Source organism: Lepus europaeus, chromosome 11 (assembly GCF_033115175.1).
Source record: "Lepus europaeus isolate LE1 chromosome 11, mLepTim1.pri, whole genome shotgun sequence".
Taxonomy (NCBI): domain Eukaryota; kingdom Metazoa; phylum Chordata; class Mammalia; order Lagomorpha; family Leporidae; genus Lepus; species Lepus europaeus.
The window spans coordinates 87468987-87494589 of record NC_084837.1 but is presented as its reverse complement, the minus strand read 5'-3'; the positions used below and the strand labels follow the sequence as shown (position 1 = coordinate 87494589).

Here is a 25603-nt window from a genome sequence, read left to right as displayed (position 1 = left end):
GTGTATCCTTTTCAGTTCTGGGACATTGTTTGAAGCTTCTGTGCAGTAGTGTATGTGTTACAGTAGCAGGAGATCTAGGATAAGGAGTTTCAGTCCTTGCTCTGATGCTGATGAACTGATACTTTGAGCAAGTCAAATTAGCCTTCTAGACTTTGACTCATCAACAAAATGATGAGATCCAACTAAAGATTATTTAGATCTTTTTCTATGCTAAAATTTTATGAATTTCTTTTAAAAAGATTCATCCATTTATTTTGAAAGTCTGAGTTACATGGTGAGAAAGAGAGAGAGAGAGAGAGAGAATGAATGAATGAATGAATATCTTCCATCTGCTGCTTCACTCCCCAGATGACTGCAACCACTAGGGCTGGGCCAGGCCGAAGCCAGGAGCTTCATCCAGGTCTCACACATGGGTAGCAGGGACTAAAACACTCAGGCCATCTTTCGCTGCTTTTCCCAGGCCACTGACAAGGAGCTGGATGGAAGTAGAGTAGCCAGAACACAAACTGGCAGCCATATGGGATGCCAGTATCACAGATGCAGCTTTACCCACTGTGCCACAATGCCAGCCCCAAATTTTAAGAATCTTAAGATTTAGTTGTCAGTACTGTATTTAAACCAAGAGGTGTTTTTTTGTTGTTGTTGTTGTTGTTTTTTTTTTTTTTTTTTTTTGACAGGCAGAGTGGATAGTGAGAGAGAGACAGAGAGAAAGGTCTTCCTTTGCCGTTGGTTCACCCTCCAATGGCCGCTGCGGCCAGCACATCTCGCTGATCCAAAGCCAGGAGCCAGGTGCTTCTCCTGGTCTCCCATGCGGGTGCAGGGCCCAAGGACTTGGGCCATCTTCCATCTGCACTCCCTGGCCACAGTAGAGAGCTGGCCTGGAAGAGGGGCAACCGGGATAGAGTCCGGCGCCCCAACCGGGACTAGAACCCGGTGTGCCGGTGCCGCAAGGCGGAAGATTAGCCTGGTAAGCCACGGCGCCAGCCAAGAGGTTTTTTTTTAAACATTTATTTATTTATTTGAAATGCAGAGTTATCAGAGAGAAGGAGAGGCAGAGAGAGAGAGAGAGAGAGAGAGAGGTCTTCTATCTGCTGGTTCACTCCCCAGTTGGCTGCAACAGCTGGAGCTGCACCGATCCAAAGCCAGGAGCCAGTAGCTTCTTCCAGGTCTCCCACAAGGGTGCAGGTACCTAAGGACTTGGGCCAACTTCTGCTTTCCCAGGCCATATCAGAGAGCTAGATTGGAAGAGCAGCAGCCGGGACTCGAACCGGCGCCCATATAGGATGCTGGCACTGCAGGCGGCAGCTTTACCTGCTACGCCGCAGCGCGGCCCCTAAACCAAGAATTTGATTTTTAAAATAATATTTTCCTGAGATTATCAAAATAGAATTAATTTAAAAGAGTACAGTTTTAAGGAATTGCTGGATTACTTTTCAGAAAAACTGTTCAAATTTCACTGTGCCATTAACAATTTTTTAAAAAGTTTTTTTTGTTTTGAAAATCAGAGAGAGATCAATCTTCCATCTGCTGGTTTACCCCCTTGATGGGCACAACCACTGGTGCTGGGCCAGGCCGAAGCCAGGAGCTAAGAGCCTTATCCAGTTCTCATATGTAGGTGCAGGGATCTGAGCACTTGAGCCATCCTCTGCAACTTTTCCCAGGCCATCAGCAGGGAACTGGATCGAAGTGGAGCAGCCAGAACACGAACTGGCACGCATATGGGATGTCAGTGTCACAGGTGGTGGCTTACCTGCTATGCCACAACAACAGCCCCCATTAACAATTATTAGGTGTGCTTATTTCCCTACAGCATTACCAGCATTGAGTTTAATATTTTTATTTGTGGAGCTGGCACTTTGACACAGTGAGTTAAACCACTGCCTGTAGTGCTGGCATCCCACATATGGGTGCCAGTTTGAGTCCCAGCTGCTCCACTTCCCATCCAGCTCTCTGATAGTTTGCCTGGGAGAGCAGCAAATACTTGGGCCTTTGCCACTCACGTGGGTGACTTGGACTACTTTCTTTGGCCTGGCCCAGCTGTAGTCATTGGAGCCATTTGGAGAGTGAATCAGTGGATGGAAGATTTCTCTCCCTCCCCCTCCCCCTCCCCCTCTCTGTTATGCTGCCTCTCAGTTAAATAGATAAATATTTACATTTTTGTTTTTTTAAAGTAAAGGCATTTTACAGAGAGAGGGAAAGACAGAGAGGTCTTTCATCCACTGGTTTACTCCCCAGATGGTCTCAATGGCCAGAGCTGGGCCAATCTGAAGCCAGGAACCAGGAGCCTATTCCAGGTCTCCCACATGAGTGCAGGGGCCCAAGCACTTGACCCGTCTTCCACTGCTTTCCCAGGCCATTATCAGGGAGCTGGCTCTGAAGTGGAACAGCCAGGATTCAAACCAGAGCCCAAATGGGATGCCAGTGCCACAAGTGGAAGCTTAACATACTACACCACAGTGCCAGCCCTTTTCTGTGTATCTATGCCTTTCAAATAAAACAAATAAATCTTAAAAAAAAATAGAAAAGAAAACCCACATATTGTGTTGTTTGAGAGAAAAGTATTCCAGTGATAGCAACAATTAATTTTAGGTGCTAACAAATGCAAATGGTAATTCAAAGAGGAAGTAAGAAGTTTGCAATATAGTGATGATGTACACAGGGGAAATGAAGTAAAACAAGCTGGTGCAAGAGATGATCTTTAGAACCAAACTTCCCTTCCACTCTAGTCTAATAAGCATCATGTACAAGTTCATATGTGGTGCTGAATAGGAACAGATTTTCAGTGTAAGATTGTGGGTTGACTGCATATTATTAGTTTATAGATTTCACTTTGGGAATGGTCAGTGTCATAGTTTATTTTAAAAAACTGTAAACAGCATTAAAAATTCTCCATGTACCATCTTACTATCTCTCTTTAAACATTTCTCACAATTTTCCAATCCTATTTCTCCTTTTTTTTTTTTTTTTTACTTTTATTCCTTTTATACTTTTGGCCACCCTTTTTATTCCTGTTTTTGCTATATCTGTGTTCAACTTTTTTCCTTTTGATTTTATCTGTTTGTTTTATTTTTGTTATCTGTTCTATTGCTTACTTGCTTACTACCTCAACTCTTCTGACAATTTAACTTCTCATTTACATATGAATATATATGTCCATCAAAGCCCGTGTTAACTAATTAACACACAGATTTCCTTAAGGTGTTCTCTTCTCTTCCAGAAATATGGCACAGTAGAACTTAAAATTAAAAGCCATGAGAATTGAGTCATAAATTTGATGATATATTTGGTCATAGGCAAGTATTTTACTTTAATTCAGTTACAGAATTTCTCAAATTATGAAAGGTGTAATTGAAACAGAATTTCCAAGTATCCTTCTAGCTCTGAAATCCTATGATTCTTTGATGTCTTCCCTTTCCCTTTTTTCTGCAGTGCTGACCTTACCCATTTAATAAATGTTTCTGTACCTGCCTTGTGTCTATAACTGCTTTCCTTTTGAGGGACTCAGAAGACATAGAAGAAAAGGTTCCTACCTTTGGGTTGTGTGTACTCTGGATACAAGAGGTGTCTATATATTAATCCTCAGTTATTTCCTTTGTGTTACTGTTCTATCCAGAATAGATCCGTATTCTCAAAGAGATGCCAGATACTTAAGCTCCAACCGAATTTCTGGATGAGGGACAGACAGAGTCATTTTTGTACACAGTATAAGACTCCTTTTAATGGTATTATGCATCTAGGAGTCGTCTTCTGTAGTTGTTTTGTAGTTTCTTGGTAAGAAGATTTATCTCAGAACCAAGGAGACTGATCTTCATTGTGATTTAGTAGCTGATCACTATCCTTCCTCCTTACCTTGTGTGTGTGTGTGTGTGTGTGTGTGAGAGAGAGAGAGTGTGAGTGTGTGTGTGATCAGCCCAGCTCTGGCAGTTGTGACCATCTGGGGAGTGAACCAGCGGATGGAAGATTCTCCCTCTGCCTCTGCCTCTCTGTAACTCTGCCTTTCAAATAAATAAATCTTAAAAAAAAAAAAAAAACTGCATTGAAACACACACACAAATAAAACTGGGAAAGTCAGAATAAGACAGGTGAGCCTGGGTATTTGGTGCAGTGGTCCCTCCTTAGGCTGCCCACATCCCATATTGTAATGCCTGGTTCGAATCCTGGCTACTCTGCTTTCCATTCAGCATTTTGCTAATGTGCTCTGGGGAGGCAGAAAGATATGGCTCAAGTATCTGAGTCCTTGACATCCATGTGGGATAATCAGAGTACAGTTTCTGGACGTTCATTCTGTCAAAGAAGAAACATTTGGTATTACTGTGGATACTACTTTAAAATAATCAAAATGTTCAACATCAAAAATGTTTTTTGAGTAATAGTCAAAAAGTTTAGTAGAGCATAGAATCACAGTTAAAACAATGTTCTTACTATATCAAACAACTCGATGTAACAAAAATGTATTTGGAATTCATTGTAGCACATTCATAATTCAAAATTCCATATAAATAAGCCTGCTATTCTACCAATAAAATAACTGTAATTTTCAAAATCTGAAAATATTTTTATGTACATAGAGTCTTAAGTAGAAAGTGTTTGTGATAATATGATGTGGAATTTTAAAAAATGTTTGACCTGGTCAGAATTTACATTTTCTCTTTGCTACTTAGCAATGAGATTTTAGACATACTTGAAGATTATGTAAACCACTGCACATTTACTGCCTGAAATTGTTCAGTGGGCCTGAGATAGAGTGGTGTCATAGTTTTAAAAAACATATATCCATTCTGACCATTTTCAGCAATCCAAAAGGTAAAAAGATTACACTTATTTCTCATTCATTCTTTTCACTCTCCATTCCAAGACACTGTATGAAATTCTTGGCTGAAATAGGTCTTTCCTCCCCTCTCTTCCATTTCTCGTAGACAGACACATAGCAAAGATCAGCCGTCTAACATACATATTGTATCTGTTGCTGCTTTTTTTTTTCTGTCATTAGTAGATGGTTTATGTGGGTTAACGCAGTAATTTCTTCCTCTTGATGTGCTTGTGATTTCTGTACTTCAACTTGTTTTCCTGAAGGCGCTATTAATGCTTTATTACTAGAAGTCTTTTTGTATGCACACTTGTCCAGTATTAGAAAATTAACCTACCATTAGTTGATATGATGCTGGTCTGGCTGTATCCTAAGACTTTGTCAGTGACACTTATGTGTGTATATATATATATATATATATATACATAATATATGTATATATATATGTATGTATGTGTGTGTGTGTATATATATATATATATATGTATATATATATTGACAGGCAGAGTTAGTGAGAGAGAGAGAAAGACAGAGAGAAAGGTCTTCGTTGGTTCACCCCCCAAATGGCTGCTACGGCCGGCATGCTGCACCGATCTGAAGCCAGGAGCCAGGTGCTTCCTCCTAGTCTCCCATGCAGGTGCAGGGCCCAAGGACCTGGGCCATCCTCCACTGCCTTCCCGGGCCACAGCAGAGAGCTGGCCTGGAAGAGGAGCAACCGGGACAGAATCCTGTGCCCCAACCGGGACTAGAACCTGGGGTGCTGGCGCCGCATGCGGAGGATTAGCCTAGTGAGCTGCAGCGCCAGCCGGCTACAACTTTATAAACAATTCAATTTATAGAAAATATGATCATGAAATTTTGAATCACGTAAAAACAACATTACCTATTGTCCAGGACAGAAGATTTTGGCTCCTTGATGAGATCCCTACCATATCTCTTGTTAAGCATTTGATACAATTGATTCTATATATTTATTTATTTTAATGATTTATTTATTTATTTGAAAGTCATAGTTACACAAAGAGAGAAGGAGAGGCAGAAAGAGCGAGGTCTTCCATCCACTGGTTCACTCCAAAATTGGTCATAATGGCCGGGGCTGTGCCCATCCAAAGCCCGGAGCCAGGAGCTTCTTCCAGGTTTTCCACATGGGTGCAGGGACCCTAGGCCTTGGGCCATCTCCCACTGCTTTCTCAGGCCATAGCAGAGAGCTAGATGGGAAGTGGAGCAGCCGGGACTTGAATCGATGCCCATATGGGATGCCAGCACTGCAGGCAGTGGCTTTACCCATTACGCCACAGCACCGGCCCCAATTCTATTTAAATATTATATTTAAAACTTATAATAAAGTGAAGATACTTTTTGGATGTTGGCTTGTTTGAAATATGTTATATATGTAGAAGCAAACTGAGTCTTTATTTGAATTGTCTTTTTAAAAAAATATTTATTTATCTGAGAAGTAGAGTTACAGACAGAGAGACAGAGAGAAAGGTCTTCTATCCGCTGGTTACTCCCCAAATGGCCACAATGGCTATAGCTGGGCTAATAGAAACCAGGAGCCAGGAGCTTCTTCCAGGTTTCCTAGATGGTTGTGGAGGCCCAAGCACTTGGACCATCTTCTACCGCTTTCCCAAACCATAACAGAGATCTGAATCAGAAGAGGAGGAGCCAGGACATGAACCAAAGCCCATATGGGATGCCAGCACTACAGGCAGAGGCTTAGCCTACTATGCCACGGCACCAGCCCATGAATTGTCTTAATTATGTATTTTTTTTTCTTTAGGAATGAAATGCTCTCCATAACGCCTCAGAAATAGACATGATTTTTCTTTCTTATATTTAACTTCTCTGCACATTTATTTTGTGCCTTCCTTTTTTTTTTAATTTTTATTTTTTGACAGGCAGAGTGGACAGTGAGAGAGAGAGAGAGACAGACAGAAAGGTCTGCCTTTGGCCGGCACCGCGGCTCACTAGGCTAATCCTCCGCCTTGCGGCGCCGGCACACCGGGTTCTAGTCCCGGTCGGGGCACCGATCCTGTCCCGGTTACCCCTCTTCCAGGCCAGCTCTCTGCTGTGGCCAGGGAGTGCAGTGGAGGATGGCCCAAGTTCTTGGGCCCTACACCCCATGGGAGACCAGGAGAAGCACCTGGCTCCTGCCATCGGATCGGCGCAGTGCGCCGCCGGCCGCAGCGCGCCTACCGCGGCGGCCATTGGAGGGTGAACCAACGGCAAAAGGAAGACCTTTCTCTCTGTCTCTCTCTCTCTCACTGTCCACTCTGCCTGTCAAAAATTAAAAAAAAAAAAAGAAAGGTCTTCCTTTGCTGTTGGTTCACCCTCCTCCAATGGCCACCACAGCCGGCGTGCTGCGGCCGGCGCACTGCGCTGATCCGAAGCCAGGAGCCAGATGCTTCTCCTGGTCTCCCATGGGGTGCAGGACCCAAGCACTTGGGCCATCCTCCACTGCACTCCCGGGCCACAGCAGAGAGCTGGCCTGGAAGAGGGGCAACCGGGACAGAATCCGGCGCCCCGACCGGGACTAGAACCCAATGTGCCGGCGCCGCAAGGCGGAGGATTAGCCTATTGAGCCACGGCACTGGCCTGTGCCTTCCATTTTTTAAAACATTTTTTCTATCTCACTCTCTCCTCCTTTTTTTTTTTTTTTTAAAGTATGTATCTATTCCTGACTGAATGTGTTTTCTAGAAGAGCTGGTGTTTGAAAATTATTATTAACTATATGAGAGCAATGTTTGGAATAGTTTCATATAAAAATTATTGCTAATAGAAGTTTAAGTATCCATAAGCATATTGGGAAATACTTGATTCAATTGATTTAAGCTCAATTCTTATTCTTTTCAGTATAGTATTTCCCAGACTCTGAGGCCTCCAGAATTCACAAATTGAGGTTGGCATCATTTGCAGAGAGAAAACTCCGGTAATATGTAAGTAGTTTTTGCTTTTCATTTCCATTTGTTTCAGTTAGCTGTTTTCTGTTGTAAATACAGTGAAACCTTAATTTACCATAATTCTAAAGAATTTGTATTATGTTCACAGCATAATACTTATGAGTAAGAAGTGGCACAAAATAGCTTATTGAAAGAAGATGTCCCAAGATATCCTTTAGGTCAGTATTAATTCAAAACTTTATTAGGGGCAAACTCAGCATTGTAAAGAATATTGGATTAAAGGAATGGAGTTCTTGCTCAGGCTGTACTGCTGACTAGCTGGATATCCTTAAGTAGGTTACTTTTTGTGCTTCTTTGGCTATAAAATGAGGGACTGGCTATGTATGACCTACAAGATCCCTTCCTCTGTAAGTGCCTATTATTCCATTTTTAATTTTTTAATAAATAAAAATTTGGAAATCCTTCAAAAGAGAGTTGTCCAATTATTCATTTATGGTTTTTTATTGTTTTTTTTTTTTAAGATTTATTTATTTATTTGAAAGTCAGAGTTAGAGTGAAGGAGAGAGAGGTCTTCCAAATGCTAGTTCACTCCCCAGTTGACTGCAAAGGCTGGAGCTGTACCGATCTGAAGCCAGGAGCTTCTTCTGGGTCTCCCACGTGGGTGCAGGGGCCCAAGGACTTGGACCATCTTCTACTGCTTTCCCAGGCCATAGCAGAGAGCTGGATCGGAAGAGGAGCACCCGGGACTTGAACCAGCACCCATATGTGATTCTGGTGCAACAGGCCAGGGCTTTAACCCACTGGGCCATTTAGCCAGCCCCATCAATAAAGCTTACTTTAAAAAAGTACTTACTTTAAAAAAGGTTTTCTTGGAAGGTTAAACTTTTTTTAAAAAAATCAGTGTACCGTTAAATATGATATCCAAATAAGACTTTTTTTCCTTTAAAGTCTCCTTGGGGTACTGATGTTGAAGGACTGCTAGTTTTAAGGAGATAAGGAAGGGGAGAACAAAGTTGTATAAGTTCTATGCATGGGACTTTTATGAGAAACTGATGGATGAAACTTTGGGCAAGGTGAAGTCAGACACTTGGAGTCAGAAGGATAATAGAAGAAAAGATGGCAGGAGGTAGAATCAAAGTATGGAAAGGGATAAGGAAAGGTAGAACTAAATAAGAAGCTCTCTGAAGGCAGATGCTGTTGCTTTTATCTCTGTTTACATCAGTACCTAGTATTTATTAAAAATACCTTGAATAAATTAATCAGTTATTCAGTAAATTTCTAATTTTGTCTGGGACCCTGATCGTGGTGATGATTGGTTACTAGATTCAGGTCATCTACTGTATCTGTCTCAGCAGCTGTAATTGTGGTTCAGTAAAATTATTGTGGAATATAGAAAAAAGACATTATATTTAATATAGTATGCTTAAAAAGATTATAGAAAAATATTAATTTAACAAATATTTTAAATCACTTACCTGCTATACTTTGGTTATTAGCTGGGAATGAAGATAATGGGATACTAATTATGGTTTATATTTCTATTTGATACAATATTATATAATCATTTAGTATAATTATGAATATCATAGCAATTTGGAAATGTTTATTTAATAAAAATACAAATATTTGAGTTCTTTGTAGCTGTGGATGAGGATTAGAAGGATATTTTCTGTTCTCGAAGACTTAACAGTAAGATACAAAGCTGATTTATTGTGAATGAGACTGTTGATTTTTTTTACCTACTTTGTACAGTTCATAAAGTTTAAATGAAAGTAAAAATTTTAAAGCAAAGTCTTAATAATAGCTAAGCCAGTTTTTATAATTTTACTTAATTACATATATTGAAGATGCAGAATGAGAAAAAGAGGGAGAGAGTAAACGATCTTCCGTCTGTTGGTTTGCTTCCCAAATGATTACAACAACCATGGTGGGTCAGGCAAAAACCAGCAGCACAGAACTAACGCTGGGTCTCCTATGTAGGTGACAGGAACCCAAATAGTTGAGCTATCACTTATTGCCTCTGAGGGTACACATTAACAGGAAGTTGGAATTAGAAGTAGAGTTGGTGCTCAAATCCAAACATTCTGAGATGTGATCATCTCAGGCTGTGTCTTAACCAATGTGCCCGTCCCCATATAGATTTAAGTTGTTTTGAAAAATATGAGTTTGATTAGAAAAAGGAAATAATGTGTAGTTAAAGTAGAAAAGAATAAAGTTGTAGGGAGTGGACATTAAACTAGCATTTAAGAGGCTAGTTAAAACACCTGTATCCCATGGAACCGGCACTGTGGCATAGTGGGTAAAGCTACTGCCTGCAACCCCAGCACCCCATATGGTTCGAGTCCTGGCTGTTCCACTTCCTATCCAGCTCCCTGCTAATGCACCTGGGAAAGCCACAGAAGATAGCCCAAGTACTTGGGCCCCTGCACCCACATGGGACACCCGGAAGCAGCTCAGATCTGCCCAGCTCTGGCCATTGTGGCCATTTGGAGAGTGTACCAACAGATAGAAGGTCTCGCTTACTCTAACTCTGCCTTTCAAAAAAATAAATAAATCTTAAAAGAAAAATAAAAAGATGCCTGTATCTCCTGTTGAAGTACCTATGATGGATTCCCAGCTTTGCCTTCTGACACCAGTTTCCTGCCAATGCAGATTCTGGTAGGCAGTGGCAAATGGCTTAAGGGACTTGGTTCCTGCCACCCTTGTGGAGACCCAGATGATGTTCCTAGCTGTTGTGGAGTAAACCAGCAGATGGGAGCTTGCTCTCTCTCTCTCTCTCTCTCTCTCTCTCTCTTTGCCTCTCAAATTAAAAAAAAAATTTAAAGAAGATAAGATTATTTTACAAAGTAAAAAACAACTCAAGGGCAAAATTGTGTTTGAAGGACAGTAGATTAGATAACTTGATTGAAAGAAAGATCAAAGATGAAATTTAGAAAAGATAGGAATAAAGGTCTCTAGTTTTGATAATATAGGAAAAGATAGATTAGAATAACTGGGGAATTACATTTTTGGAAAAAGCAGGATATTTATTCTGTTGATTTAAATGAACTGAGGTAAGGAGGTTGAACTGTTCCATTGTGTTACTGACCATTTTCATATGTAAGTCTGAGTTAAGGACTATCACATCCTGCCTGGAAGGCTTTTGCTCAACTACCATTTAGTAATAGTTAATAATTACACAGAATGTTTTATGTTCATAAATTTTGTTTTTTATATATTTTTAAAGTATTTCTCTTGGGGGCCAGCATTGTGGCATAGCTCTATACTTCCCATCCAGCTCCCTACTAATGGCCTGTGAAAAGCAGCAGAAGATGGCCTAAGTGTTTGGGTCCTTGCCACCCAGGATGAAGCTCCTGGCTCCTGACCTCAGCCTAGCCCAGCCCTGACAGTGTAATCATCTGGGGAGTGAATCAGCAGATGGAAGACCTTTCTCTTTGGCTTTCCCTCTTTTCTCTGTAACTCTGACTTCCAAATAAATAAATAAATAAATATTTTTAAAAAAATTTTCTCTGATTGTTCCTCTTGCATTTTCTTATCCTTAGAGTGAGCCTCAGTATCGAATGCTTAAATATATTGGCCTAATGGAGTGAGAGAAGAAATAAAAAGAGTCTTAATTGATTGGGGAGATTGAAAGGGAGAAAAGTCAGTCTCCATTAGTTGCTGAATAGGTAAGAGCTTTCTTGTAATGACTTCCAAATTTAATTCTCTTGAACCTTGTAGTAATAGAGAGAACATCATCTTTGCTTTCTGTTTTCAATGAAAATGTATGTAATTTATTTTATTATTATTATTATTATTTTTGACAGACAGAGTGGATAGTGAGAGAGAGAGACAGAGAGAAAGGTCTTCCTTTTTTTTGCCGTTGGTTCACCCTCCAATGGCCGCTGCAGCTGGCGCATCTCGCTGATCCGAAGCCAGGAGCCAGGTGCTTCTCCTGGTCTCCAATGCAGGTGCAGGGCCCAAGGACTTGGGCCATCTTCCACTGCCTTCCCGGGCCATAGCAGAGAGCTGGCCTGGAAGAGGGGCAACCAGGATAGAATCCAGCACCCCGACCGGGACTGGAACCCGGGGTGCCGGCGCCGCAAGGCGGAGGATTAGCCTGTTAAGTCACGGTGCCGGCCATGTATGTAATTTAAAGTGAAAGACTAGCTATGCAGGTATCTGACATTTTAAAATAACTTTGAACATTTTATTTTATGAGCTAACTTGTTATCTATCCATGTTGAACAAAGGAGAATTGAAAAAAATCATTGATTAATTATATATTTGTTATTTCAGCTTGAATAAAGCTATTTCAAGATTTTATATTACTATGATTATTTAGAGAGCTTTTGAATTAAATGCATGTTTTTTTGTGATCCCCAGTCTCCAAAAATGAATTTATGGAAATTTACCACCTAATTGTTCAGAGGTTTTTGCTGTGATGTACCACATTAAAAGTTCATTTTGTGTGTGACTGGGAATGCTTTCGTGAAGTTCTCTTTCCAAGTAATTATCTTGACTCTTGCCAGCACAAGGCATTTTGTTTTAATTTACATTTACTATTTTTTTAATCAGTATTGCAGATTTCACATGCCACAATAAACCTCCAGGCTTAATGCAACTGTTAGGAAATACTGATTATTCATTTCTCTATTAAAAATTGTAGTTTCAGTATTTGCTTGTAATTTTTAATAATGTCTTCCCTCTAATTTCTAAATTAATAATATCACTTTAAAAGCAGTTGACTTAAAATTAAAAGTAGAGGTACGTTTTAAGTAGTATATGCTCTTCTTGAATGAATTGAAGGGCACTTAGATCTTTCCAGTGGATTTTTGTTGCTAGCTATGTTGAAAGTTATATACTTTGTCATCTGTGCCTTAAAATATTTTGCCCACCTTCTCAACCTTCCCATGCTCCAAATAAGTAAGTAGAAAACATCAATAAGACAAGGGAACTAGAGTGATAATTAACTTCCCTGTCAATAAATGTAAGAGGATTTTATCACCAGCTTAATTTATTTCTTTTAAGATTTATTTATTTATCTGAAAGGCAAGGTGAGAGAGAGAGAGAGAGAGAGAGTACGCGCGAGAGAGACCCTCCATTTACTGGTTCACTCCTCAAATGGCTGCAATGGCCAGAGCTGGGCCCATCTGAAGCAAGGAGACAGGAGATTTTTCCAGGATTCCCATATGAGTGTAGAGGTCTGTGGACTTGGGCCATCTTCCTCTGCCTTCCCAGGTTCATTAGGACGGAGCTGGATTGGAAGTAGAGCGGCTGGGACTCAAACAGGTGCCCATATGGGATGTTGGCATCACAGGCAGCAGCTTTACCCACTATGCCACAGTGCCAGCTCCTATCCCTTTAAAATTGTTCTTTTCTTATATTTGTTTTTTTTCATTTATTAAACTTTTTTTAAATGAATATAAATTTCCAAAGTACAGCTTATGGGTTACAATGGCTTCCCCCCTCCCATATTTATTTTTAAAGAACAGTACCTTCTTGTTTTAGTTCAGTAGTTATTTACTGTATTCATTTGTGCATAAGATAAAATTATTAAAATTTGCAAACCAGGAATATCTAATCAAAAGCACCTTTTTTAAAAAAAGATTTATTTATTTGAAAGTCTGAGTTACAGAGAGAGAAGGAGAGACAGAGACAGAGAGAGACACAGAGAGAGAGAGAGAGAGAGAGAGAGAGAGAGAGAGGTTTTCCATCCACTGGTTCACTCCCCAATTGGCCACAACGGCCAGAGCTTTGCCGATCCGAAGCCAGGAGCTTCTTCGAGGTCCTTGGGCCCCTGCATCCACGTGGGAGACCCGGAAGAAGCTCCTGGCTTCTGGCTTTGGATCAGCACAGCTCTGACCATTGCAACCATTTGGGGAGTGAACCAGTGGATGGAAGACCTCTCTCTCTCTCCCTCCCTGCCTCTGCCTCTGCCTCTGCCTCTGCCTCTGCCTCTGCCTCTGCCTCTGCCTCTGCCTCTGCCTCTGCCTCTGCCTCTGCCTCTCTAATTCTGCCTTTCAGACAAATAAATAAATCTTAAAAAAAAAAAAAAAAGACTGAGGTAGCTTTTAACCTAATAATTCCACTTCAGTGATTTAATCCTGAAGAAATAATTGTTATACCTAAAGGTTTATGTTCAAGGTTATACATTGTAACATTTAAAATTATTAGCAAAATAAATAGAAGTAATAAATGACCAGTGAGCAAATAGATCAATAATGGTGTATCCATCAAAATACCAATAAACCTATAAACTGTTATTTTCAAATACTAATAAAATAGGGAAAAAAGCTAAATGCAAACTGCTCTTTTAAGTATTATAATACGTTTTTTAATGAATAGATCACCAACCAGGTAAAACTGACTTTGTTTTTTTTGTGGAACACATGTTATAGGTAGGCAGCTAAGAGTGGTGACTCAGTATTTAATAGTCTTCTCAGAAGAACTGGTTATTACCTTTTCTTTGTTGTTGTCAGTCTGAGAGGCATTTCTGAAAAGCTGAAGTGTTTTATTACTTGCAGAAATATTTTGTGTAAGGGAATTGCTTCAGAGGAGCCATATATAGCTGAATAAAACAAATAGGAACATTTAATCCTTCTTTAGGCTTGTTTTCTAAGCAAACAATGGTAATATTTACAGAGTGTGTTTGAGCAATGAATATAGATTCCAAGAAATGTGGCATGAATTCTGAAAACTCATGATGTTAGCAATACAGAAAATGAAATGAGCTTTGGGATTATGATGAAAATTATTATAATTCTATTATAGATAAGTAAATGGTCCATAAGAATTTCTTTACAGTCTGTAAGGGAAGGTTGTTTACTTTAAGCTAACAGTTCCCAAAACATGTTCTAAGGATTTTTTTTTTAGTTAAGTGAGAAAATAGTAGTCATTATTCAAATAGGCCTGGGAAATTCTGAGTTAAGCATAAAAGTTATCTGGTACCTTTATCAAAAGACTGCTGTGGGTTTAATATTTATTTATATATTATAAATATCCAAAAAGGTACTTGTTCATGAAACTCTTTCTTTGCATTTATTGGAACTGATTCTAAGTTGAAACTCTTAGATGAAACTCAGGCAAGGAAATTCTGTTTTAGATTAAATATTTTTTTCTTATAACAGTGGTATATAAATAATGACAATACTATGGAGTATGTTCTCTTAGTTAATGAAGAAAATGAAGTTTCAGTGATACTAAACAACTGAAGGGGATTTTACTATCAAAGTGTTTGCAAATACAGAGATTCCACTTTGCATATCTTCCTTTGAGTTTGTTATAAAGCATGCATGATTCTTATCATTCTCTCTACTTCTATTATTTGAGATTCTCCCATTGTATCTGTTGAGACTCATATAGTATGTTTTTGTAATTTTGGAATAGGAGCTCTCCTCAGCGGGGCTTTACCTCTGGAAAACCTGGGTTGAGTGTGTACCCTCTAGAACTGTTTTGCATTTGCTTCCCCAGGGGTATCACTAGCCTGAGAACGCTTTTATTATTAATTTCTCTGTTGGAGCTTCTTGGTACCATGGAGATGGCTTAAGCTCAACCCCAAATCCAGGGGTGAGTAGCCCTATTGTTACAAATTCTGAGAGGAGACCTTCCCCCACTTCACCAAAACCAACCTTATGTTCAGAGTGAGGCAAACCTTATTATCTCTCTCTGACAGTGGACAGGTTTTTGAAAATTTCTTTAACTAGGGACTAGTCGTTTGAAGCTCTTGGCTTTATCTAAGTGTCTCAATTCTAATTCTGTGTTTTAGATGGTCCCAAGGTCTTGTTTCCTGTAATGCCTTTTAATACGTAAACCCCTTTATTGAAATCAGCAAATTTTCCCACCAAGTATTGACTTATAGACTGCATCCTGGCTTTTGATTTCCTCAATGTTTCGAGGCCCTGAGACTTCCCCTGATATTCTTATGAATTAATCTTTGTATTTAAAAGGATTTTTTAATTGTCTGTTTAAGCAATCTAGGATTCCATGCTGCCAAAATTGGAAATACATGTGTTACTTCTATAAAAAAGCAATAATGCTAGATTTTCTCATTTTTAAAAAAGGTGTACTTTTTATGTATGAAATCTAAAATACTATTGTGTTTACTAGAGAGGTAGCACACTTATAGTTTGTTGTTGTTCTTACTTGGCTAACAACCACTTACAGTTATTTGGCTTATTAAAGGAGAATACCAGTCTTTTATTTTCCTTTTAGATGTAGTCTGCTGTAATGGAAGATGATTGAAGACAAAGGGCCTCGCGTTGCCGACTACTTTGTTGTGGCAGGGTTAACTGATGTTTCAAAGCCTCTTGAAGAAGAAATTCACTTCAATGATGCCTGTCATAAAGTAGCTAAACCAAAAGAACCTATCACAGATGTTTCAGTTATTATTAAATCTCTTGGGGAGGAAGTGCCCCAGGATTACATGTGTATTGATGTCACCCCAACTGGATTGTCAGCTGATCTCAATAATGGAAGTCTTGTGGGGCCACAGATTTACCTTTGTTATAGAAGAGGAAGAGATAAGCCTCCACTTACAGATCTGGGGTAAGTGTGTGTTTTTTTTTTTTTTCTTTTCATTTTTATTTTATTTGAGAAATACACAGATAGTGGTCTCCCACCCAGTGGTTCACTCTCCAGATGTCTGCAACAGCCAGGGCTGGGCCAGGCTGAAGCCAGTACCCTGTACCTCAATCCAAGTTTCCCACATGAATGGCAGGAACCCAAGACTTAAGCCATCACCCACTGCCTCCTTGAGTGCACATTAGCAGGAAGTTGAATCAGAAGTCGAGGAGCCAGGATTCAAATTCACACATTCAGATATGGGATGCAAGCATCCCAAGTAGCATCTTTACTGCTGTGCCAAGTGCCTGTCCCAAGTATTTTTAAAAATATATTATTGTTATTGATACAAATAATATGCTTTGCACATTTTGAAGTTAGTTGTTCATTTTGTTTATTAGTAGAGGTATAACAACTTTAGGAAAATAGATTTATATCCAGAATTTTGTTTCTCTTCTTGTATTCCTTTTGTCCCTGTCTTGTTGCTTGTCAGTACTTTCATCTTGCCTTGGTTTCTTTCTGTTAAGTGCAGGGGAAGAATTTGAAAATCATTTACAGGAAAGTATCAGAAAATTAATGCATTACGATGCTCAGAAAAATTTTAATTATATTTTTGAGTTACTTTTAAAGTATGAGAAAAGGATGACTTTTTTTTTTTTTTTTAACAGAGTGGACAGTGAGAGAGAGAGACAGAGAGAAAGGTCTTCCTTTGCCGTTGGTTCACCCTCCAATGGCCACCATGGCTGGCGCGCTGCGACCAGCGCACCGCGCTGATCCGAAGCCAGGAGCCAGGTGCTTCTCCTGGTCTCCCATGGGGTGCAGGGCCCAAGCACTTGGGCCATCCTTCACTGCACTCCCTGGCCATAGCAGAGAGCTGGCCTGGAAGAGGGGCAACCGGGACAGAATCCGGCGCCCCGACCGGGACTAGAACCCAGTGTGCCGGTGCTGCAAGGCGGAAGATTAGCCTGTTGAGCCTCGGCGCCAGCCGAAAAGGATGACTTTTAATAATGTTACAATGATTATGGATGAATGCTTAACTCTGTGTATCAAATAAGCATCTTGGTATAAATTACAGCTTTACTGAGGGTACCATTTTGAATTTAAAGCTCTTTTTTAAACACTATAACTGCTTTATTGAGATATAGCTCATGTATCATATTCTTTACCCGTTTATACTTAGTGATTTTTTAGTATATTCACAGTTATGCATTCATCACTACAGTAAATTTTAGGATATTTTTATGATGCCATGAAGAAACCCTTTCCTCATTAGTAGTAGCCTCCCAAATCCCCTTCAGTCCTCAGCAATCACCCATCAAATCCAAATAGGATTTGTCTATTCTGGACATTTCATGTAAATAGAATCATGCTACTTACAGTGTTTTGTGACTGAATTCTTTCACTTAGCACAATATTTTCAATGTTTATCCATGTTGTGGTGTGTGTTTATATTTTATTCCTCCATATGACTGAATACTGTTCCATCATACAGACATGCCCTGATTTATTTATCTATTCATCACTGATGGATATTTGGATGTTTCCACCTTTTGGCTATTATGAGTAGTGTCACTGTGAGTATTTGTGTATACAGGTTTTTATGTAGACATATAAGGGTACTTCAAAAAATTGTAGAAAATGGAGGAAAAGTATAAGTTTATTGTGCAAAAATTTTTGTGTATATACATAGGTGTGGAATTACGGGGTCATATTTGTATGATAATTCTGTTTTAACCTTTTACTCATCTGCTAGACAGTATTCCAAAGCAGTTGCACAGTCTTGCATTCCTACCAAGAGTGTATGAGGGTTCCAGTTTTTCTTCATCCTAGCATTCCTGCTGTCATTTTGATTATAGCTGGCCTAGTGGGTATGAAATGGTGTCCCATGATATCCTTCATTTGCATTCACCTGATGGCTGATGATGTTAATCATCTTTTCATATGGTTATTGTCAAATTTGTATGTCTTGGGAGAATGTCTTCATATCTTTTTATCTGTTTTTTTTTTTTAATTTGGTTATCTTTTTGTTGTAACAGTTCTTTACATACATGAACTTCAAAAAGTTCATGGCGGGGCTGGCATGTGGCATAGCAGGTAAAACCGCTGCCTGTGATGCCAGCATCCCGGATAGGCGCTGGTCGCATCCTGACTGCTCCACTTCTGATCCACCTTCCTGCTAACGGCCTGGGAAAAGCAGTGGAAGATGGCCGAAGTACTTAGGCCCTTGCTACCCATGTGGTAGAAAAAACTTCTGGTTCTTGGCCCAGCCCAGGCCGTTGTGGCCACATGGGGAGTGAACCAGTGAATGGAAGATCTCTGTCTCTCCCTCACTCTTTCTCTCTTTCTGTAACTCTCACTTTCAAATAAATAAGTATTTTTTAGAAAATTTCATGGAAAATGCATATTACAAAAACACTGTGGATTTCAGTTTTGGCACCAAAATAAACTTTTTTTTTTTTTTTTTTTGACAGGCAGAGTTAGACAGAGAGAGAGAGAGAGAGAAAGGTCTTCCTTTTTCCGTTGGTTCACCCCCCAAGTGGCTGTCGCACTGCCCCGATCCGAAGCCAGGAGCCAGGTGCTTCCTCCTGGTCTCCCATGCAGGTGCAAGGCCCAAGGACCTGGGTCATCTTCCACTGCACTGCACTGGCACTCCCGGGCCACAGCAGAGAGCTGGACTGGAAGAGGAGCAACCGGGACAGAATCCAGCGCCCCCAACCGGGACTAGAACCCGGAGTGCCAGCAGTGCAGGCAGAGGATTAGCCTAGTGAGCCATGGCGCCGGCTTCAAAATAAACTTTTAACTCCATTTTTCCTCAAACATTTTGAAATACCTTCCTATTCTTGATACTCATACTTACCTTCCTATTCTGGATACTCATACTCTTACCAACTGTATGATTTACAAATATTTTCTCCCATCATGTGAGTTGTCTTTCATTTTCTTTATGATGTCTTTTGAAGCTGAAAAATTTAGAGTTTGCTAGCTCAATAGTGTATGGCTCAGAGAGGCTAAGTACTGCCTAAAGTAATGCAGCTAGTAGAAGGTAGTAGAACGTAGAATTCAGATGCACCTACATTCTCTGTGTTTAGTTGCTCCTTTTTTTTTTTGTTTAAAGATCTTTGTTTCTTTATTTGAATCAGAGTTAGAGTTTAGAGTTAGAGTTAGAGTTTTAGAGTTAGAGAGATCTTCTATCTTCTGGTTCACTCCACAGATGGCCTCAATGGTTGAGGCTGTTCAAGACAGAAGCCAGGAGCCAGGAGCTTCTTCCAGGTCTCCCATGTGAGTAGTAGGGGACTACACACTTGAGCCATCTACTGCTTTTCCCAAGCCATTAGCAGGAAGCTGGATCTGAAGTGGAGCAACCAGAACACAAACTAGCACCCAAATGGGATAGTAGCATTGCAGATGGCGGCTTTACCTGCTATGGCACAATGCCAGCTGCCAGTTGCTCTTTTCTTATGTATACAATTAAAAATAAAATCTACTTGAGAGGCAGAGAAAGGGAGTGACAAAAAGTTTTGGTTCACTTCCCAAATGCTCACATTGGCCCCCACCTAGATGGGGCCAAAGCTAAGATCCAGGAGCTCAATCCAGGTCTCCCAGATGGGTGGGCAGGAACACAACTACTTGAGCTGTTACCAGTACCTCCTAGGGTCTGCATTAGCAGTAAGCTGGAGTCAGAAGCAGAGCTGAGGATGGAACTTGGAACTTAGGTACTCTAATATGGGACGTGGGTATCTTAACTGGTGTCTTAACCTCTAGCCAAATGCCTACTCCAAGCTATCTTTTTTTTTTTTTTTTTTTTTGACAGGCAGAGTGGACAGTGAGAGAGAGACAGAGAGAAAGGTCTTCCTTTGCCATTGGTTCACCCTCCAATGACCGCCGCGGCTGGCGCGCTGCAGCCGGCGCACTGCGCTGATCCGATGGCAGGAGCCAGGTGCTTCTCCTGGTCTCCCATGGGGTGCAGGGCCCAAGGACTTGGGCCATCCTCCACTGCCTTCCCGGGCCACAGCAGAGAGCTGGCCTGGAAGAGGGGCAGCCGGGACAGAACCGGTGCCCCGACCGGGACTAGAACCCGGTGTTCCGGCGCCGCAAGGCGGAGGATTAGCCTAGTGAGCGCGGCGCCGGCCTCAAGCTATCTTTTTTTTAAAAAGTAAGCACTTACACTAACATTAGGACTAGCACAGTTGCTATGATTAAGCTTCAAATTTATCTCAAAAATTCCAAACTAAAATATTGCTGACAGCCAGAATAATAAGAGAAATGAAATATTATATTAGGCACAGATGTTTGGCTTAGTGGTTAAAATACTGCTTGGGGGCTGGCGCTGTGGCGCAGCAGGTTAACGCCTTGTCCTGAAGTGCCAGCATCCCATATGAATGCTGGTTCAAGACCCAGCTGCTCCTCTTCCAGTCCAGTCCAGCTCTCTGCTATGAAAAGCAGTAGAAGATGGCCCAAGTCCTTGGCCCCTGTACCCGCAGCTTGGCCATTGTGGCCAACTGGGGAGTGAACCATTGATGGAAGATTCTCTCTCTCTCTCTCTCTCTGCCTCTCCTCTCTGTGTGTGTAACTCTGACTTTCAAGTAAATAAATAAATCTTTAAAATACTGCTTGGGACATCTGCATCCTGTATCAAAGTACCTGGGTTTGAGTCTCAACTGTGCTCCTGATTCTTAACTTCCTACCAATGTGCAACCTGGGTGCAAGCAGGTGATGGCTCAAATGGTTGGGTCCCTGCCTTTTATGTGGAGACCTGGATTGAGTTCCTGACTCCTTGCTCCTGGCTTCAGCATGAGCCAGCCCTTGCTGTTGCAGGCATTTGGGTAATGAACCAGCAAACATGGGGGTGCTCTCTCTGTCTCTCTGTTTCTATCACTGTCTCTCAAATAAAATTTTAAAAATTATATTAGAAATTAGAACAGGGGGCTGGCACTATGGCACAGCAGGTTAAAGCCTGTATAGGCACTGGTTCCAGTCCCAGCTGATCTGCTTCTGCCCCAGCTCCCTGCTGATGCACCTGGGAAAGCAGCAGGAGATATCCTAGGTTTCTGGGCCCCTGCACCTGTGTGGGAGACCCAGAGGAAGCTCCTGTCTTAGGCCTGGCCCAGCCTCAGCCATCTACTTGGAAGATCCTGGCTCAGCTCTGGCTATTACAGCCATTTAGGGATTGAACCAGTGGATGGAAGATATTCTCTCTCTCTCTCTCTCTCTCTCTCGCTCTCGCTCTCGCTCTCGCTCTGCAACTGCATTTCAGGTTAATAAATAAATCTTAAAAAAAAAAAAATAGAACAATTCCTGATACTAAACTTTATTTGTATGATGGGATTTTTTGTAAGGGAATTTTGATTTGTTTTTTAATTAATTATTTTATTTGAAAGAGAGATAGAACCAGAGACTGAGAGAGATCCCTCATCTGTTAGTTGACTTCCTAAATGCCTAAAACAGCCAGGGCCAGGCCAGGCCAAAGGCAGGAGCTTGAAGCTCGGTCCAGGTTGCCTGTGTGGGTGATAGAGATTCAAGTAAGTGAGCCATCGCCTGCTGCCTCACAGGGTGTGCATTATCAGGAAGGCAGATTCAGGAGGAAAGCCCTGACTCGAAACCAGGCGCTCTGACATAGGATACGTGAGTCTTAAGCTCTGTGCCAAATGCCCATTCCAGTAAATAAGAGAATACTGGTTGTTGAAGACATTGCCTATTATAACACTATTATGGCCGGCGCCGTGCCTTAACAGGCTAATTCTCCGCCTTGTGGCGCCGGCACACCGGGTTCTAGTCCCAGTTGGGGCGCCGGACTCTATCCCGGTTGCCCCTCTTCCAGGCCAGCTCTCTGCTATGGCCCGGGAAGGCAGTGGAGGATGGCCCAAGTGCTTGGGCCCTGCACCCGCATGGGAGACCAGGAGAAGCACCTGGCTCCTGGCTTCGGATCAGCGGGATGCGCCGGCCGCGGCAGCCATTGGAGGGTGAACCAACGGCAAAAAAAAAAGGAAGACCTTTCTCTCTGTCTCTCTCTCTCACTATCCACTCTGCCTGTCAAAAAAAAAAGGGGGGGGGGGGGGCCTGTTCCTGAACACGTGGCTCCCTTGGCTCTTTAAAAATAAATAAATAAATAACACTATTATAACAACTTTTGTAGCAAATTCAGAACACATTTATTATAGTAGAGCTTTAAACTTGCTTTTTGACTAATGCTTAGGACTTAACAAAGTACAAATCATTTTTGTGAGGGAATAATGTGATATTATTCAAGCAGAATATTCTCTTGGCATCCCCAAGTGCTTTTAAGTATAATATTTAGAAGACTTTTTTTAAAAAAGATTTATTTATTTATTTAAAGGTAGCAGTATGGAGAGAGAAGGAGAGAGGGAGAGAGAGAGACTGAGATCTTCTATCTGCTAGTTCATACCCCAAATAGCCACCATGGTCAGAGCTGGGCCCATCTGAAGCCAGGAGCTTCTTCCAGGTCTCCTACATGGGTGGCATGGGAAAAGTACTTTCTGCTGCTTCTCCCAGGCCATTAGTAGGGAGTTAGATTGGAAGTGGAGCAGCCAGTATACAAACCGGCACACCTTTATGGGATGTTGGCATCGCAGGTGGTGGCTTTACCTGATACACCACAATGCTGGCCCCTCTTTTATAAAATTTTAACTTTGGCAGAAATGCAAATTACCTTTTCTAAAGAAGGTGCTTGATTTGAGAGAGAAAGAAAGATGTAGTAAAGAATGCTTAAACAAATACTCTTGGATTTCTCTGGTTTATATTAACAAACACAAAGTTTTATCTAAATTTCTCCTTACATTGTTTAAATTTTACATGAAGAAAACAAATTCTTTAATTTTTATGAACTGTGCTTGTAATAGCATGTAATTGCATGACGGTTAATAGGAAATATTTTTATCACATGGCTACATTTAAGGATTAGTTCACGATGCCTGAGAATATTACTTTTCACATGTGAGAGTGCTTTGTGTATTTGTATATTTTTCAAATTTATTTTTTAGGGTTTTATATGACTGGAAAGAAAGATTGAAACAGGGCTGTGAAATTATTCAAAATACTCCCTATGGGCGCCCTGCAAATATTAGTGGCAGTACCTCATCACAAAGAATTTATATCACTTATCGAAGAGCCTCTGAAAACATGACTCAAAATGCACTGGCTGTCACAGACATATGTATTATAATACCCAGTAAAGGAGAAAGTCCACCGCATACATTCTGCAAAGTTGACAAGAATCTCAATAACAGCATGGTAAGTGACTCTTGTGCTGATAAAATTAACTACTGTTAAAAAGAGTGTGATTTTAAATGCATCTTTTTGTGAAAACACTGTATTTACAGAATTAACTAAAGATGTTGGATATTTTATTTTTTAGAAAGTCATTTAGTTGTACTTTCAAAAGAGGCTGTGCTAAAACCTTTTTTTCTTTTAATTAAAAAAATAATTTTTCCCCTACTGCAAGAGCAAAATAGTAACCGTGTCTTCCCTTCCATTTGTATACCAGATCCCCTACGTAAAGCCTAGCTTTAAAGACGCGACTTTGGTTCTTCTGGCTTTTATTGTGAATCCTCAGTGTTTCTGTTCCATCATATTATTTCCTCCATGCAAAGCATGTTACAAGATCTCCCACCTTTACAAAACTTCTTGATTCCATATTTTTTCTTTTAAAATATAAATCAGATCATATCATTCCTTTGCTTAAGATTCTGAATGGCTTCCCATCTCAGAGTAAAACCAAAGCCCTTCCAGTAGCCTTAAGACCATGGATTATCTATAATTATCATCTTTTGTCTTTCTTCTTTCCTCATTCTTTTGGATTTTAAAAGCCATTAAGCGCCGGCACTGTGGCTCAATAGACTAATTCTCCGCCTGCGGCAGCGGCACACCGGTCCCGGTGCCTGGATGGATTCTGTCCGGGTTGCTCCTCTTCCAGTCCAGCTCTCTACTGTGGCCCGGAAGTGCAGTGGAGGATGGCCCAAGTGCTTGGGCCCTGCACCCACATGGGAGACCAGGAGAAGCTCCTGGCTACAGATCAGCGCAGTGCGCTGGCCGCAGTGTGCCAGCTGCAGCCGCCATTGGGGGGTGAACCAATGGAAAAAAGGAAGACCTTTCTCTCTGTCTCTCTCACTGTCCACTCTGCCTGTCAAAAAAATAAATAAATAAATAAAAGCCATTATGTACTTTCAAAAATATTGAGAGATGGGAAGGTGGTTTAAATTGTAAATCTAGGAACAGGCATTTGGTGTAGTGGTGAAGATGTGGATGGGACACCCACATCCCATAAAAAGGCCTGATTTGAGTCCCGATTTTATCTTCCTAATGATGCACACCCTGGGAGGCAGCAGGTAACGGCTCAAGCACCTGGCCATTGTGGCCATTTGGGAAGTGAACCAGCAGTTAGAAGTTTGCTCTCTTTCTTAACTTTGACTTTCAAATAAAATAAATAAATCTTTAAAAATAAAAGAAAGAAAAATTGATGGGTCCATGAATATGTTGTATATTTTGAAAAGTGTTTACTCTTTTTGCCACATCTACTGCGAGAATGAAGACCATTTTCAGCAATCAGACATTAGTCTGATTAGTTGACATTAGTCTGAAGGGGCACATGGTAATTATGAAGGGGCCCAGAGGAACCCTGCAGAGGGATTTCAGTCACATCAGTGTAGAACTCAGCCTCCTGGGGAAGAAAAAGAAGAGGCTCCAGGTTGACAAATGGTGGGGACATAGAAAAGAACTGGCAGCTGTTCGAACCATCTGCAGTCATTTACAGAATATGATCAAGGGGGTCACACTGGGTTTCCATTACAAGATGAGGTCTGTGTATGCTCACTTCCCCATCAATGTGGTTATTCAAGAGAACGGGTCTCTTGTTGAAATCCAAAATTTCTTCAATGAAAAGTACATCTGAAGGGTTCGGATGAGGCCAGGAGTTGGCTGTTCAGTGTCTCAAGCCCAGAAAGGTGAATTAGTCGTTGAAGGAAGTGATATTGAACTTGTTTCAAATTCAGCTGCTTTGATTTAGCAGGCAACAACAGCTAAAAATCAGGATATCAGAAAATGTTTGGATGGTATCTATGTCTCTGAAAAAGGAACAGTTCGGCAGGCTGATGAAGAAGACCTAAAAGTTGTCCAGCTACAGAAACAGGAACCTAGATTGTGTCTTGTGGTATTTTAATATTGAAACAAAAGATCTATTGATTTGAAAAAAAATATGTTGACAGATTGCTGTGAAAAGTTAGTGGCAATGTATACTCCCAGAAGCCAGAGTGTCTTTTTCCCAGATTCTACATGTAACCAACATTGGTTGCTTATGTTATTGACTTTTTAATTATTGACCAATAGGAAATAATTCTGAGTT

General features: G+C 40.8%; 1 protein-coding gene and 1 pseudogene across 9 annotated transcripts in view; both read left to right on the top strand.

Annotated features, from left to right (window-relative positions):
• DENND4A (DENN domain containing 4A) overlaps positions 1-25603 on the top strand; it is a 131047-nt gene that overhangs the window by 18791 nt on the left and 86653 nt on the right. For 2 of the 9 annotated variants that reach the window (XM_062206167.1, XM_062206160.1), the window contains exons 2-5: positions 7661-7743; positions 11250-11375; positions 15901-16233; positions 23247-23496. In XM_062206167.1, coding sequence (XP_062062151.1) covers positions 15923-16233; positions 23247-23496 — 561 coding nt within the window. In that variant the 5' untranslated portion in view covers positions 7661-7743; positions 11250-11375; positions 15901-15922. Of the gene's footprint in view, positions 1-7660; positions 7744-7855; positions 7926-11249; positions 11376-15159; positions 15256-15900; positions 16234-23246; positions 23497-25603 lie in introns of those variants that run through there. The other 7 variants (XM_062206163.1, XM_062206162.1, XM_062206164.1 and 4 more) reach the window with 7 other exon arrangements.
• LOC133769732 (large ribosomal subunit protein uL6-like) lies at positions 24788-25420 on the top strand (annotated as a pseudogene).